General features: G+C 42.8%; 1 protein-coding gene across 1 annotated transcript in view; it reads left to right on the top strand.

The window, feature by feature from the left end:
* Positions 1-16914, top strand: part of LOC128684122 (uncharacterized) — a 38632-nt gene extending 21718 nt beyond the window's left edge. Inside the window, exons 5-7 of the mRNA XM_053770252.2 lie at positions 221-319; positions 8275-8433; positions 16420-16914. Coding sequence (XP_053626227.2) covers positions 221-319; positions 8275-8433; positions 16420-16584 — 423 coding nt within the window. The 3' untranslated portion in view covers positions 16585-16914. The remainder of the gene's footprint in view (positions 1-220; positions 320-8274; positions 8434-16419) is intronic.
* The last annotated feature ends 479 nt before the right edge of the window (positions 16915-17393 follow it).

Below are 17393 nucleotides of genomic sequence, written 5' to 3'. Positions count from 1 at the left end.
GAGGCAGAGCGTCCCACTATCTCATGCGCATCCCGTGACGTCATACAGTCACTAGACCTAAGGATCTTCTATATAAACACATGTAAGGAGGATCAGCAACTATGCTGACACTATGGGCCGAAGCACTGCTGGTTGTGTAACACTTAAATCTACTTTTGGAAGAAATTGAGTATTCTTTTGAATGTTGGAAATATATTTGACTGATTTTCTTTCCTTCCAGAATCAATTATGGATCAGAGACACTCCCAAAAATCTCCCAGAGCTCCTGTACAGACTCCAGGGGGGCAATAATAAACTCCTTCAGTATGTCTCCATGGAGGTAAGTAGTCTCTGTAGATAGATAGAATAGAAATAGGGGGGAGGAGAGGATAGAGAGAGAGAGAGAGAGAGAGAGAGAGAGAGAGAGAGAGAGAGAGAGAGAGAGAGAGAGAGAGAGAGAGAGAGAGAGAGAGAGAGAGAGAGAGAGAGAGAGAGAGAGAGAGAGAGAGAGAGAGAGGGAGGGAGAAACAGAGAGAGAGAGGGAGAGACAGAGAGAGAGAGAGAGAGAGAAACAGAGGGAGTACATGCGAACTACAGATAGTATAAAATTTAGAAGTTCGCATCGAGGTTGTCTGCTTAGAATTTTCTACTTTATTAAGGGCTGTCGTGTATTATTATGTATTTTGTGATTTCAAGGGAGGAGTCTCATCTGAAGGCTGAGACTCCACCTGGACACTTTTATACCTATTAGTAAGACTATAATAATCCTGCCTCCACTAATTTTTTTCGTCCAAGTAATACTACTTCCTGACCACCATGTGGCTGAAGAAATACTTCCTGACATTCCTGTAACACATCTATGTCTTGAATTTTTAGCCATGCCCTCATTTACCTGTTTTCCTGTCAATCATATCAAGTCCTTAGTGCTACTGGCGATGTACTCTACAATATTCTCACCCTCATCAGGTCTTTCGCTTTGAGTGAGTTTTACAGTCTTTGTTTTACAGGTCAGTACTCAGTTCCCAGTCTTATTACCTTTTTTTCACAATTTACAAAACCTTGCATTTCTTGGAGTTAAATTCGACTAGCCACACACACTTGTCTGTCCAATATGGCAGCTGGTCGAAGTCAATTTATAACCTTTCAGACAGTGAATGATAACCTCGTCTTTTAATATCTTTGAAATTAATTGAAAAAAAAAAACACTTATTTGTGAAACGTCTTTAAAACGTAGATACTCATGTGTTGCACATGTGTCAGAATTATGACGTCTCTTACTCAGATGACCCCTAATATGACCTCTCTTACTCAGATGACCCCTAATATGACTCATCTTGCCAAGTAGAATGACCTCTTACTCAGGAGCACCGTGGGTGTCCTGGGCTCAGATGACAGAGTCCTCAGCTCACATGATAAGGGACCGCGGATCGTTCCCCAACATGAGTAAAATATTGGGCATATTTCCTTGCACCTGTTGCCCCTGTTCACCTAGCAGTAAGCACGTTGCAGAGTGTTAGTCGACTGTTGTGAGTCGCATCCTGGGGGAGAAGATTACATAACCCAATGGAAATAAGACAGACAGTCTGTCGTGACATGCAGACTTTTGCTTTATCCTGGGTGACTATCCTCCGGATTAAAAATCCGAAAAAAATCTCAAAATCTGAGCTAAATGACTTAATATGACACCGTAAGCCCAGTCAAATGACATCAGTCTTTACCCACAAGAGATTGAAAATATTATCAAACAAACAGGAGAGGAGGACATGTCTGAGCTAATAAATTTTCAGGGAATACGGGAGTAAAATCGGCCAGTCGAACTGATTTTCAAGATAGAAACGGTATAGGATAGGATCCTGCAGGAGAAACCATGGCTAAAGGAATCAACAACATACCATAGGGTGTTCCTAGACCGAGACAGAACGATAACAACTGAGAGAACACAAAAACGAGGGCAAGAATGAGAGACAAGGCTAGAGTCAGTAGAGAACAACCAGAGTCAAGTGGAGCAGAGTGAAAAAAAAACAAAAAAAAAAAACTCCCTCAGAACCCAGCAGCAAAACACATTATCCCAGCACACACCACCCACACACTCCCCGCCCCTCAATACATAGTAGAATCCCATAGCACCCTACCAGGTCCCCCCCCCCCTCAGAATAGTGTTGGAGAGGAAACTGAAGGTAACGTACACAATGCTGATGGAATAACGAATAAGTGAGATGAGTGGCACGAAAGAATCACAGAGGCATCACCAAACATCATAGCCTTCACAGAAACCAAATTCTCAGGAATGATAACAAATGCCATCTTTCCATCTGAATATCAGATCCTGAGGAAAGAGATAGGAAACAGGGAGGAAGCGGTGGAGGAGTGGCATTGCTCATCAAAAACCAATGGAATTTTGAGGAGCTGCAGAGAAGAGACAGGAGAAGCAAGAACACTTCACACCGGAAGTCCCAAGGTGGTGATTACAGTTATGTATAACCCACAGAATAGCAGGAGGCCAAGACAAGAATATGATTAGAGTAACAGAGATGGTTGACACACTGGCTGATGTGGCCAGAAGGGTCCATGTGGGCAGGGCAAAGCTGCTTGTTGTGGGTGACTTCATTCACAAAGAAATAGACTGGGAAAACCTGGAGACACATGGAGGCCTAGAACCATGTAGGGCTAAGATGTTAGAGGTGGTACTGGAAAACCTACCAGAGGGACGGGAGAGGATGAATCAACAAGACTGGACCTAATATTTACCTTGAGTAGTGCAGATATTGAGGACATCACATATGAAAGGCCCCTCGGAGCTAGTGAGCATGTGGTTCTAAGCTTCGAATACATAGTAGAGTTACAAGTGGAGAGGGAGGCAGGAAGGGTAAGACGAATGAAGCCAAACTACAAGAGAGAGGACTACACATGATGAGGAAGTTCCTACACGAGGTTCAGTGGGACAGAAAACTAGCAGGAAAATCAGTAAATAGTATGATGGAATATGTGACAACAGTATGCAAGGAAGCGGAGGAGAGGTTTGTACCCAAGCACAACAGACATAATGAGAAGGCCAGGACGAGCCCTTGGTACACCCAAAGGTGTAGAGAGGCAAAAACGAAGTGCGCCATAGAATGGAAGAAGTAATGAAGGCAAAGGACCCAGAAGAATAAGGAGAGTAGTCGAAGAGCAAGAAATGAATATGCACAGGTAAGGAGGGAGGCCCAATGACAAAATGAAAATGACATAGCAGTGAAAGCCAAGTCTGACCCGAAGCTATTGTACAGTAACATCAAGAAGAAAACAACAGTCAAAGACCAGTAAACAGGCTGCAGAAGGAGGGAGGGGAGTTTACGTGAAACGAGCTTGAAGCCTGTAAGGAGACCATCATGAGATTCTAAGAAGTATTTACAGTGGAAACGGAAAGGACTCCAGAAAGACGGAGAGGTGGGATACACCAACAAGCACTGGACACCATACATGCAACAGAAGAGGAGGTTAAGAGGCTGCTAAGCGAACTAGATATCTCAAAGGCGATTGGGCCGGATAACATCTCTCCGTGGGGCCTGAGAGAGGGAGCAGAGGCACTGTGCGTACCACTAACAAGAATCTTCAACACATCTATTGAAACAAGGCGACTACCTGAGGTATGGAAGACAACAAATGTAGTCCGAATTTTTAAGAAAAGGGGACAGGCATGTAGCATTACACTACAGACCAGTGTCACTGACATGTATGCAGAGTCATGGAGAACAGTATCAGAAGAGTGATGGACAATATAGAAAGGAATGAGCTTATCAATGACAACCAGCACGGATTCAGAGACGGGAAATCCTATCACAAACCTTTTAGACTTCTATGACAAGGTGACAGCAGTAAGACAGGAGAGAGAGAGAGAGAGAGAGAGAGAGAGAGAGAGAGAGAGAGAGAGAGAGAGAGAGAGAGAGAGAGAGAGAGAGAGAGAGAGAGAGAGAGAGAGAGAGAGAGAGAGGTGGTATTGTGCCTTATACAAGACCACAGACCTACATCCCTGCAGCTGCCTCAGAACCCTACCTCTCTCAAGGGCAGGCACCTTACATGCCCTACACACCCACCACCTCAAGCTGACCACATCATCATGAGGAGCCAATCTATCAGCATCCTGTCGGCCAACATTAGAGGTTTCATTACTAATGTTGGAGAACTCATACACAGTTTTGTGAACACTCGACGTCCCGACATGATAGCTGTTGTTGAAACATTTTTGGATGACAGGACTCCAGAAAATTTTGCAAGAATTGCTGGCTACACCTCATGGATGAGAAGAGACAGGCAAGGGCAAGGAGGAGGTGTTGCTGTGTGCTTCTCTAAAAGTGTTCATGCCCAGCACATTGATGTTACCACCCCTACACATCTTGAAATGATGTTCTTCAAGCTCTGCATAAACACTAGTACCTCTGTACTAGCATGTGCAATGTACAGACCTCAGTGGCAACATGCAGACCCCATCAACTTCCTAATGGAAAATATGGACTCCCTTCTGCTACAACACAACTGTCAACATGTCATAATTGTTGGTGACCTCAACCAGCACCTTATACAGAGGGACTTTGATGACCTTCTTGCAGTGTTTGACATGAGAAACTTTGTTGATTTCCCTACTCGCATCTCTGGCTCCTCCCTTGACCCAGTAGTGAGTGATCTGGCAGAAGGCATAGTCACTTGTCAACCCCTCGGCTATGTTGGATCGTCTGACCACAAGGCTGTTTTTACGACACTTAAGATCCCAACAGAACGAGGTGAGGAGTCCACACGCACAACCTGGCTATGGAAAAAGAGGTAATTGGCCAGCCCTTTGCTCTGAGCTCGCCACCACCGATTGGAATGCTCTTCTCCAAGGGGATGTTGACAACCAAGTGAAAGCCTTCACTGGACACATCCTGAATCTACAACAAGAACACATTCCTCACCGGCAATATGTGATGAAGCCTACAGATCAGCCTTGGTTTGGCTTTCGTTGTAGAGAGGCTGCTACTGCTAAGTACAAAGCATGGCAGAGGTATAAGAGACATCCTACCACCTATAACAGGAACTTGCACAGGCAAGCCTGTAGGCATATGGGTGACATTCAAAAGTGGGCCATTGCTAAATGGGAGGTGGACACTAAAAGAAAGCTAGCATCAGGTAGGGTAGGCTCCAAAACCTGGTGGTCCCTGGTCAAGGACAGACAAGGTTATCTGCCTGATGAACTCATTCCACCTCTAAATCGACAGAATGGGACCACCTCTACTAGTAGTCAAGAGAGGGCGGACCTCTTTGCTGAACACTTTGCTACCAAAATGCAAGTTCCTGATCCAGCAAGAGACCCTGCTTGGCTAGCTGCAAGAACTGTGTCAAAACTGTCAGTGGTGACAATAAGGCAGGAGGAGGTGCATTTCCTTCTTAAATCACTTGACCAAGAAAAGGCTGTGGGCCCAGACAAGTTGAGCCCAAGATTACTGAGAAGATGTGCAGACCAGCTAGCAGCACCTCTAACTCGCATCTTTCAGCACTGCCTAGTACAGTGTAAATGGCCCTCTATGGAAAGAGGCAAATGTAGTCCCTGTTCACAAAAAGAAGAGAAGAGCAGAAATCAGCAACTACAGACCAGTGTCACTCCTGTCAATCACTGGTAAGATCCTTGAGACACTAATCTCAAGACAAATGACAGAGTTTTTTGACTACCACTCACTACTTTGTGATCGTCAATATGGCTTCAGGAAAGGTTACTCTGCTGCTGATCTGTTGTTAAACCTCTCCACTAAGTGGCACCAGTCACTGGATGAATCCAAAGTCAGCTGTGTGGTAGCACTGGACATTGCTGGCACTTTCGACCGGGTGTGGCACCAGGGCCTCTTAGCAAAACTTCAAGCACTGGGAATTGCAGGCTCTACGCTATGTCGCCTCAGTGATTACCTTCATGGTAGATCTCTAAGTGTAGTTCTCAATGGAATGGAATCAGCAAGACATCCTATTGGGGCAAGTGTTCCACAAGGAAGAGTGCTGGGACCATTGTTATGGAATGTCTACTTCAACGACCTTCTTCATCTCATCCCAGAATCACATGCATATGCAGACTGTACACTGACATTCACTTATCCAAGAGAAGAAATGCCAGCTGCTCTAAGCTACATCAATCACCAGCTGAGAGCTATATCAGCTTGGGGAAATAGATGGCAAGTAACATTTGCACCTGAGAAAACGCATATGATGATCGTCTCTAGGCACCATGATGGTAATGCTGGTGCAGTAGTAAGGATGAATGGGAGGGTGTTGGCACCTGGAGAAGAAGTTGATATCCTTGGGGTGAAATTTGACTCCAAACTAACCATGAAGAACCATGTTGTAAATCTTGCAAACAAGGCAGCCAGAAAGCTTACCGCACTTCGCCGTATCTCGCATCTGCTTGACAGTAGGGGTTGCAAGATTCTGTACGAGGCACAAGTACGCTCACACCTTGAGTATGCTCCACTTTCTTGGTTCGCCTGCCCCCCCCCCTCTCATCTGCGACTGCTTGACAGAGTAGAGAACAGAGCAAGACGTCTCATCTCTCGCCTGGACCCATCCTGGATAGATCTGTCATTTCAGCAGAGCCTTCAACATAGGAGGGATGTGGGTGGCCTTACTGTTATGTACAAGGCCAATATTGTCAAAATACCACACATGGATCCACTTCGAGGACAGCATGAAACCAGCTTTTATGCCACAAGACGGGCAGAAAGCAGCAACTTCACTCTGGCTGTACCCTTCTCCAGAACATCACTCCATCTGAGATCATATATACCCAGGATGACTCGAGTATGGAACACATTCGTACAGCATAATGATGTCAACGAGATAAAGTCAGTTGATCAAATGAAAATGCTGGCCCACAGATGGCTCCAACTTCATCCTGTTCCCTACTTGTATGTCTCATAACAATAAAAATGCTTTCAAATGAGCTGATGTAGGTAATAGCTCTTAGCTTGCCAATAAAGTTAGGAATCCTTAACCTGTAAATAGCTTGTCAATAAAGCTAGGGATCCTTAACCTTGACAAAGCCTGTGAAAAAAAAAAAGAGAGAGAGAGAGAGAGAGAGAGAGAGAGAGAGAGAGAGAGAGAGAGAGAGAGAGAGAGAGAGAGAGAGAGAGAGAGAGAGAGAGAGGTGGGTAGATTGCATTTTCTTGGACTGTAAGAAGGCTTTTGACACAGTTCCACACAAGAGCCTAGAGCAAAAGCTGGAGGACCAGGCAGGTATAACAAGGAAGGTGCTGCAATGGATCACAGAATACCTGACAGGAAGGTATCAGCGAGTCATGATACGTGATGAGGTGTCATAATGGGCGCCTGTGATGAGCGGGGTTCTACAGGAGTCAGTCCTAGGACCGATTCTGTTTCTAGTATATGTGAATGACATGACTGAAGGAATAGACTCAGAAGTGCTCCTGTCTGAAGACGATGTGAAGTTAATGAGGAAAATTCAGTTGGAGGAAGATAAGGCAGGACTCCGGAGGGATCTGGACAGGCTGCAAGCCTGGTCCACCAGCTGGCTCATGGAGTTCAACCTCACCAAGTGCAAAGTCATGAAGATCGGCGAAGGGCAAAGAAGACTGCAGACAGAGTACAGTCTAGGGACCAAAGACTACAAACGTCACTCAAGGACAAGGATCTTGGAGTATATATAATACCGAGCATATCTCCTGAGGCACACACAACCAGATAACTGCTGCAGCAAATGGGCGGCTAGCGATCCCAAGAACATCATTCCGACATCTCAGTAAGGAGTCGATCCGGACTCTGTACACTGTGTACGTTAGGCCCATATTGTAGTATGCAGCTCCAGTTTCGAACCCTCACCTAGCCAAGCACGTCAGGAAACTAGAGAAAGTGCAGAGGTTTGCAACGAGACCAGTCCCGAGTTAAGGGGCATGTCCTACGAGAAGAGGTTAAGAGAACTTGACCTGACCACACTGGAGGACATGTGCGACATGATAACGACATATTAAATACTGACAGGAATCGACAAGGTGGACAAAGACAGGATGTTGCAGAGATGGGACACAGCAACAAGGAGTTACAATTGGAAGTTGAAGACTCAGATGAGCCATAGGGATGTTAGGAAGTATTTCTTCAGCCATAGAGTTGTCAGGAAGTAGAATAGTTTGGATAGTGAGGTACCATGTATAGCTTTAAGAAGAGGTATGATAAAGCTCACGAAGCAGGGAGAGAGTGAACCTAGTGGTGACCAGTGAAGAGGTGGGGTCAGGAGCTATGACTCGACCACTGCAACCACAATTAAGTGAGTCTCTTGCCTGGAAGGACCGTGAGCTGGGCCGGACGACCCCGGTGCAATGCTTCAATGCCGGGGCGATGGCTCTGGCTGCCCTGAAGACCAATGTCATCGACATGATGATCATCTCCACACACGGTGGAGAGATTGACATCCTTCACACCATCTCTAAGTCTGTCAGGTTCAAGGTGAGTATGATATTACAGATCCTAGGATAAGGTTGTGTCTTATTTCACACTTGTCGGTATCTGACTGTTACGACTTAATCTTCACCGTAACAATAGGGGCACAAATAACTCCATTTTTTTTGTTAGCTTTATTTTATTACCAATCATTTAGCTTCATTGGTATTTGGTTAGTGAATTAAAATAACCACAAGTAATTATAAATGAAACACTATACAGCAAGAAACCCAATCTTAAGTTCAAATTCTCATTAACAGAGTATGATAAAATAATTTCAATTAATAATCTACTCTTTTAGAAAGGTCTAGGGTAACGAAATAGTTATCTTTTATAAGTGACATGAATTACCAGACTAATGGCAAAGGCAAGACTTTGTATAAAGTTTTAGTTTAAGCTAGGAGCTTTGGGTTGAAGACCCGTACCGAGTCAGAGCTAGGAGCTGACTGACTCACTCAACTACTTCATAGTCAGACTTCAGCTCTGCCAGAAGGCGACGCGTGGCGTCAATTCTAGAACCACCAATTGGTCACTACAGTAGTGGTTACACATTCGTAATACCTAACCTAATAATAATATAATATAATATTATAGTTATAATAATCATGGGGAAAGATATAATATACAATATAATACAATGAGAGTACTTTTGATTCATACTGTACCCGATAATAATATATAGTCGAACCTGCTTTATCTAGCTAGTAATAAAGTGGTTCGCGATATATTATTACAGAACTTATTTTAACCAGGCCTTTTATTTTTGTATATAATGGAGTGAAGTAGGGGCGCGTAACACCTCCCCCCTCGTGACTGACGGTCGCCATTGGCTTGTACTCTCTGTGGTGGGTAGCATCTGTCATAGTAGCAGAGGTTGTAACAGACAGCAGTCCTACATCATCTCCAGCTTTCTCCACAACATAGATGGTCATAAAAGTACCGACTCATACTGTTAAAAATAAATGTATATTAATAAAATTTCAAGGCCTAGAGAGGGCATCAGCAATGAGATTATGTTTTCCTTTTATATGGGAAATGGTAATAGAGAAGGGTTGAATTCTCAAAGCCCAACGAAGTATTCTGGCGTTCTTCGATTTCATAGTATTTATGAAGGTCAAAGGATTGTGATCGGAGTACACCGATATCTGATGGGTAGAAGATCCTAAATATACATCAAAATTCTCTAGGCATACAACGAGAGCTAAGGCTTCTTTTTCTATAGTTGAATAATGAATTTGGTGTTTCTTTAACTTAGAAGAAAAATAAGAAACAGGTTGTAATAGGTCAGAATTTGGAGCCTTCTGTAACAATGCGGCTCCCAAAGCATATGCACTGGCATCTATTTGTAAGTGGAATGGTTTATTAAAATCAGGACTTAGTAATACTGGGGAAGAGGATAGTAATCTTTTTAAACGATTAAAAGCAATTTCACAGTCCTGAGTCCATGAAAACTTTGTTTTTGGACTTGTTAATTCAGTTAGGGGAAAAGCTACCTGTGCAAAATTCGGACAGAACCGACGGTAGTAACCGGCAACTCCTAAAAATCTTGAAACGCTTTTCCTATCCTTAGGGGTAGGAAATTCTAAGAGGGCCTTTACTTTGGCGTTCAAAGGAGCGACTTCACCTTGTCCAATCCGAAATCCTAAGTATTTAATTTTCGTCTGGCCAAACTCACACTTGGACAAATTCACTGTAAAATTATGTTTACTTAAGGCGTCAAACAAGGCTTTAAGCTGTCTAAGGTGTTGGGGCCAACTGTCGCTGTATACGACTAAGTCGTCTAAGTAAGCTTCTACTCCGTCCAATCCGCCTGTAAGTATGTTCATAATACGCTGGAACGTAGAGGCCGCGTTACAGAAGCCGAAGGGCATAACGCAATACTTGTATAGGCCACCAGGTATCGTAAAAGCCGATATCTCTTGTGCTCTCGGTGACAACGGGACTTGGTAATACCCTCTTAACAAGTCCAATTTACTGATATACTTAGCTCTGGAGACCTTGTCTATTAAGTCGTCAATTCTGGGTATTGGAAACCCATCAGGTTCTGTTACAGCATTTACCTTTCTAAAATCTGTGCACATACGGGTGGTTCCATCCAGCATGGGGGACTAGAATGCACGGGGATGCCCGAGGACTGATACTAGGTTTCATCAACCCGTGTGAGAGTAAGAAGTTCACCTTTGCCTCTAGCTCACCTTGTTTTTTGGGGCTCACTCTGTAGGGAGATTGCTTGATCGGGGTAGGTTCTCTGAGAGTAACATCGTGCACACCCAACGTACAAGGTTTTGGGACGTCATTGATTTGTTGGAGTTTTGCCTTAATCAGGGATTTTATTTCATGTCCTTTGTCCACTTCCAGATTTATCAGTAGAGAATTTAAATTCTTTAAGGCTGTCGAATTGTTCAGAAGAACTGGTTAACCTATCATTTCATCCAAACTTACTGGAACCCGTTCTTGGTTCAGAGGAGTTGTAGTAGAAACTGGTGAAACGATTCCTGAATAGGGTTTAAGTTGGTTAACATGATACGTCCGTTGTGAGTTCCTCTTCTTCGGCGTCCTTACCAAGTAGTTCACGTCACTTAGGCGCTTCACGATTTCTAAAGAACCTTCAAATTTGGGCTGTAGAGCATGTCCCTGATGAAATCGTTGAACCAGAACTTGATCTTTTGGTTCAAATGAACGAAGTTTAGTTCGACGATCGTATTCCTCCTCCATCTTACTCTGTGCTTGTCGTAAGTTTTCGGCGGCCAATTCTCTAGCTAGGCTCAGGCGTTCTTTCATTAAGGTAGGAGAGCTCCTAAAAGGCGGCGTTTCTTCCCTGGTCCAAGCTTCTTTGAGAACCTGTACTGGTCCTCTAATTTGATGCACATATATTAACTCAAATGGCGAAAACTTCAAGTTGTCTTGTTCGCTTTCTCTTAGGGCAAACAAGAGTAGTGGAATACCTTCATCCCAATCTTTGGAATACTGTAAACAATAGGACCTCATCATAATCTTCAAAGTTTGATGGAACCTTTCCACCACGCCTTGTGATTGGGGTCGATAGGCCGTCGCGTAAACCGTCTTGACTCCTAACTGAGCCAAGGCTTCATGGAAAAATTTTGAAGTAAAATTCGACCCTTAATCCGATTGAACTTCTCTTGGAAATCCAAAGTGAGAGAAGAACTTAATCAGTGCTCTCACTATTAGGCGAGCATTAATCCTCCTGAGAGGAACTGCTTCCGGGTACCTGGTGACTGTGTCCATGATAGTGAACAGGAACTGGTTGCCCTGCCGAGCCTTGGGTAGCAGGCCGACACAGTCGATCACCAGACATGAAAAGGGTTCGCCTGTTACTTGTATAGGGTTCAACGGCGCAGGTGGTGGATTATGTGCAGGTTTGCGTACTAGTTGACACATGGAACAGCTTCTTACATACCGTTCCACTTCTTCCTTCATTTTTGGCCATGTGAAGTGCTTAGCAATTTTTCTAAAAGTCTTCTTTTGTCCCAGATGTCCACCTTGAGGACTGTCATGAGCGAACTTACATGCTAAATTTCTAAACGGGGTAGGCAAGACCAGTAGATGATCACTTTTAAGAGATCCTAGTTTCTTTTTCAGTAAGTCCTTCTCCCAATAGTTCAAGCTGTCACTTTTAAGGGCTTCTTCTCCCAACACAGCAAGCTTCCTGAGGTCACTTAAGGAAGGGTCTATTCGGAGTTCTCTTACTAGATCCTCCTTCGAGAATAAATCTATTTCGGAAACCACCGACTTAGGAACTGGTATCGGTTCTGGGTGGATTGTTGGCTCGACACTTGAGCTTTCGTTGAATATGTCTCCTACTCCTACGTCGACGTCGTCCATGACTTCCTCCGATACCAGTGGAGAACGCGACTGTTTGGTCATTGCCCGGGTTACTATGCTCAGAGGAAAGAGGGTAGGTTCCGTTCGTCGGGCTTCGATGACGTAATTTTCCTCGGTTGGATTTTCCATAACTATGGGCTCTTTCCATATTCCTTCTTCCGCTAAGTCGTTCCCAATCAATAGGTCTACGTCTTTTATGGGGAAGTTAGTTGGAGACACTCCGATTGACGTCCAGCCTGTAAAAATAGGAGTTTCAACATATAACTTATACAGGGGTACTCGCTTAGTGGAGCCACCATAAGCTTCCAACAGAGCGTCGAAACCCGTATATGATCCAGCGGGGAATGATAACAGTCCTTCTCTTAATAATGTTAAGTAGGACCCCGTATCCCTAAAGGAATTTACTTGCAACAACTGGCTATCGGTAATTCCTACTTTGCTTTTGGAAAAGTAAGGACTCATAGCTCTTGACAAGTTTGACGATGATACCCATATTCTGCTTAGTCAACTAGGAGGATCTGTTCCTTTTCCTTGGGACAGAGCGTCTACTCTTGGCTCGGACTTCCTTGGATGAGTAGTAGAGGATATTATTTGTGTGGGCAATCTATAGGATGGACTCCTTCCCTGGTCCCTATCACGCTTAAAGCATTGTGATTTGAAATGTCCCAGCTTCGAACAGTACGAACATTTAATTTTTTCCCATGACCTATCTGGTCTATAGGATGGGCTCGATTGAATTTGGTGTTTTACTTCGGGTTTACTTGTTACACGGGAGTGAACGGGTTGGGTAGGTTGCTTACCGAAAGGCTTCGCAGGTTCGGGTCTCGTTGCTGGTTTGATAACCTGGCTGCTTTCAGATTGTACCAACCTCTGGGAAATCTCAAAGTTGTCTGCCAGCGCGGCAGTCTCTAACAACGTCGTTTGTGGATGGCCAACAAGATACTGGTGAACTCCCTCTGGAAAATTTGCATACAAATCTTCTAGTAACATTAATTGTGATAGATCTTTTAAAGTCGTGACCCAAGAAGCTCGACACCAACGTTCAAACGCCACTGCTTTTCCTCGGGCAAAATCTAAATAAATTTGTCCTGTTTGCCGTTTCATGGAACAAAAAGCTATTTGGTAACTAATAGGGAGCATGTCATATGCTTCTAAAATAGTTCTCTTTACTACGTCGTACTGGACATAAAACTCATATGGTAAGGAGGCGACACAAGACTGCGCCTTTCCATATAGAGACGTGTGCAAAAATGTGGCCCATTTGTCTTTGGGCCAGCCCATTGAACGTGCCTGATTCTCAAAAATTTCAAAGAATTCATCTAAGTCTGTTTCGTTAAACTTAGGTACCATCAGAGCTGCTTTATGCAAGTCAAACCCGGTTACTGTGCTCTTCACGTCTCTTTCTTCCAGAACTCCCTTCTGCTTTGTTTCAAAAAGAAACCTTTCACACCTAAATTCTTCCTTGTTTAGACGTCTTCTAGCTTCGATCTGAGAGTTTTGTAATAGTAATATGCGTTCTATTCTCTCTAGTTGTTCGGACGTGAAATTCCCAAGAGGTAATGACACTGAGGGGAATTCGGGCGTCTTCTCCGGAAGTATTTTGGGATGAGCACCAGTCCTAAAATTATCCCCGTCATTTAACTGAGGGTTCGCTCCAACCACCGATACATACTCCGGGGAAATGAACGGGGCAGAGCTTTGAGACTGGACTGAGTAGTAAGGCCTTGTAAACCCTGGTTCAACTTCATTATTTAAGGCAGTTCCCGTCCGTGGGATTTCTACTTCCTTGAACTGGGAAATAAAATTATCTTCCAAATCTAGTTCTGGCATTGCTTGGGATTTCGGAAATAATCTATCCTTAATTAGGGACCTAAGAGTCTCTGCGCTATGGTATCTATTAAAAGGTATATCTAACTGTCTAGCTATTTGCCAACACGTCTGTAATTTTAAAGTGTCAAGAGTAGCCTCTGTTAATTCATCTAATAATGACTTAATTTCTGGATCCATTTCCTTAATTCTCGCAAGGGAGCTTAATTTTAATGCAAAACAAATATGTACTTCAGGGTAAGTAGCTCCTGGACAGACAACCCATTTGTTACGACTTAATCTTCACTGTAACAATAGGGGCACAAATAACTCCATTTTTTTTTTGTTAGTTTTATTTTATTACCAATCATTTAGTTTCATTGGTATTTGGTTAGTCAATTAAAATAACCACAAGCAATTATAAATGAAATACTATACAGCAAGAAACCCAATCTTACGTTCAAATTCTCATTAACAGAGTATGATACAATAATTTCAATTAATAATCTACTAATCTCACCATTTAACTCTTTTAGAAAGGTCTAGGCTCTAGGGTAACAAAATAGTTATCTTTCATAAGTGACATGAATTACCAGACTTCAGGAAACTAATGGCAAAGGCAAAACAATAGACTTGGTATAAAGTTTTAGTTTAAGCTAGGAGCTTTGGGTTGAAGACCCATACCGAGTCAGAGCTAGGAGCTGACTGACTCACTCAACTACTTCATAGTATGACTTCAGCTCGGCCCGAAGGCAACGCGTGGCATCAATTCTAGAACCACCAATTGGTCACTACAGTAGTGGTTACACATTCGTAATACCTAACCTAATAATAATATAATATAATATTATAATTATAATAATCATGGGGAAAGATAATATAATACAATATAATACAATGAGAGTACTGTTGATGATTCATACCGTACCCGATAATAATATATAGTCGAACCTGCTTTATCTAGCTAGTAATAAAGTGGTTCGCGATATATTATTACAGAACTTATTTTAACCAGGCCTTTTATTTTTGTATATAATGGAGTGAAGTAGGGGCGCGTAACACTGACGCCATCTCATACCTATTGTAAAGTAAAAGGACACAAGTGCAACTAATGTGACATTTTATTGTGGCAACGTTTCGCTCTCCAGGAGCTTTATCAAGCCATTACAAACAGTACATGGACACATAGGGTATATGTAGGCACAGAGTGAGATGCAATACTAGAGGTAGTAGTAGTAGTAGTGACATAAGTTGTAGTAGTAGTAGTAATACAATATGGTAGAGCAATTAACTCGTACATGAGTAAAAGGATATAAAAGCTATTACTTGGGTAACATAAAAATAGGTTTCTTGCTAAGACTTCAGAGATGGTGAACCTGCATTTGTTTTGTTTAATTGTATTCGAAACAGCGATTAGTGCTGACTCGAGGCACTTGCGCCTGCGGAAGTTAGTTTCTTTGATCACTAATTGGGCGTCCCTGAATTTCATGAGATGATTGGTGGAATTTCGGTGTTGTACACAGGCGTTGTTCAAGTTATCGTTCCTACATGCGTAAATGTGTTCATTGAGGCGGGTGTCGAGGCTTCTTGCTGTTTCACCTACATAAATCTTGTCGCAGCCTCCACAGGGTATAGTGTAAACCCCTGCATTGACTGGTTCGTGGTGCTTTGATTTTGTCCTGGTCAGATCCTTTATTGAAGTGCTGGAAGCGATGGCGACTCTGGTGTTAGCTTGTGAAAGTACTTTAGAAATGTTCAGTGCAACCTGGCTGTTGGGAAGAATTATAACTTTGTTAGGATTGTTGTTGGTGCGTGGAGAATTATAATTCTTCCCAACAGCCAGGTTGCACTGAACGTCCTAAAAATTGCTCTCAAGCTTCCTGGAAAGTCTCCTTCAACTCTGCAATATAATCTGACCAGGATTCTGCTCAAGCACCATGGTTTCAAAATCAAATGCTATGGATTACCGTGCTGGGGCTGCATTCGGTCATTGTAGTGGCTGGCACCACCCTCGACACCCACCCACTAATCGCATTGCAAGCATGTGACAAGCAACTGGTGTGGCCTCCAATTCCACCAGTCATCTCATGGTCCGAGACACCAGTCAGATCAAGGCCAACTCATGAGCTATTGCCGTTCGCTGTCCATTGTTTCAGCTACAAACGAAATACTGCAGCTGCTGGACTTCTCACCATCTCTGAAAGTCTGTAGACCTGTTTTTAACATGTTGCAGTTACAATCTCTTACCGATTCTAGAAATTAAAAAGAAAAGCCAGTTTGCAAAAAAAATAAAATCTTTAATTGAAGGTAAATGAAGCAGTACAGTAGAGGAATCTTGTACAGATGCTGGTGATAATAGCTGCCATACCCACGGAAGAAGAGATGCAGGACCTGGTGAGTGTAACTGAGGACAGAGGCCTCGTGCCTGTCTTCATCAAGGAGAACGTCAACATCTTCGCTCCAAAGTTCCTCGTGGTCAAGGCAGCGAAAGCAAACAAACCTTCTTAATTAAGATTACATTGCTTTTAAAATGTAATTAAAGGTCATTAAAAAATAAAACAAATTTTTTACTCCTCCATAATGTTGCTTTTCTACGCACGTGGATCATACAGCTACTTCTCTGTATTTATCTTCCCGCTGTTAGGTAAAAAATATAAGAAACCAGGAGTACTGCAAGAGGTCTACTCACCTACACTCTGCAGGTCCTACTCACACCCACTAATTTTTACTTATCTGTTTGTCTAGACATATAGCGAGACAACACACTTTATGATTATGCAATTGTTTATTTTTTTACGTTAGGTTAGATTGGTATTTCTGGTTTATTTATTTATTTATTATTATTTGGACATGATACATAGTTGTACAAAAGAAATACAGTGGTCGAGTGTACATACCAAAAGCCACTTGTATGGAGAGCATTGTGGGCAGCTTAAAAGTAACTTAAGATTAACTAAGCAATGATATATTCAGTGGTAAAAATATAGTAAACAAATTACAACATGCAGTACAAATGAGTATTTCAAATAAGAGGCTTTATAGTTGTACAAATTTGTAGATAATGTAATTACAAAAAAAAAAATAGTTTGATAGGGTCACAGGTTATACATTTATGAGATATAATTAATCAGTATTTATTTAGTTGTGGGTAAGTAAGTGGTTTTTAAGAAGAGTCTTGAATTGATAAACAGAATTTCTTTTATATTCACAGGTAATTAATTGCAGATTTTTGTGCATTTTATGTGCATTGTGTTTTTACATAGTGTGAGATGGACACGAGGAACATCAAAGAGTGATCTGTGCCTCGTGCTGTGGTC

The sequence above is a fragment of the Cherax quadricarinatus genome, chromosome 3 (genome assembly GCF_038502225.1).
Source record: "Cherax quadricarinatus isolate ZL_2023a chromosome 3, ASM3850222v1, whole genome shotgun sequence".
NCBI classification, from domain to species: domain Eukaryota; kingdom Metazoa; phylum Arthropoda; class Malacostraca; order Decapoda; family Parastacidae; genus Cherax; species Cherax quadricarinatus.
Note: the sequence above shows the minus strand (reverse complement) of the source record. Positions and strands in the feature narration are given on the sequence as shown.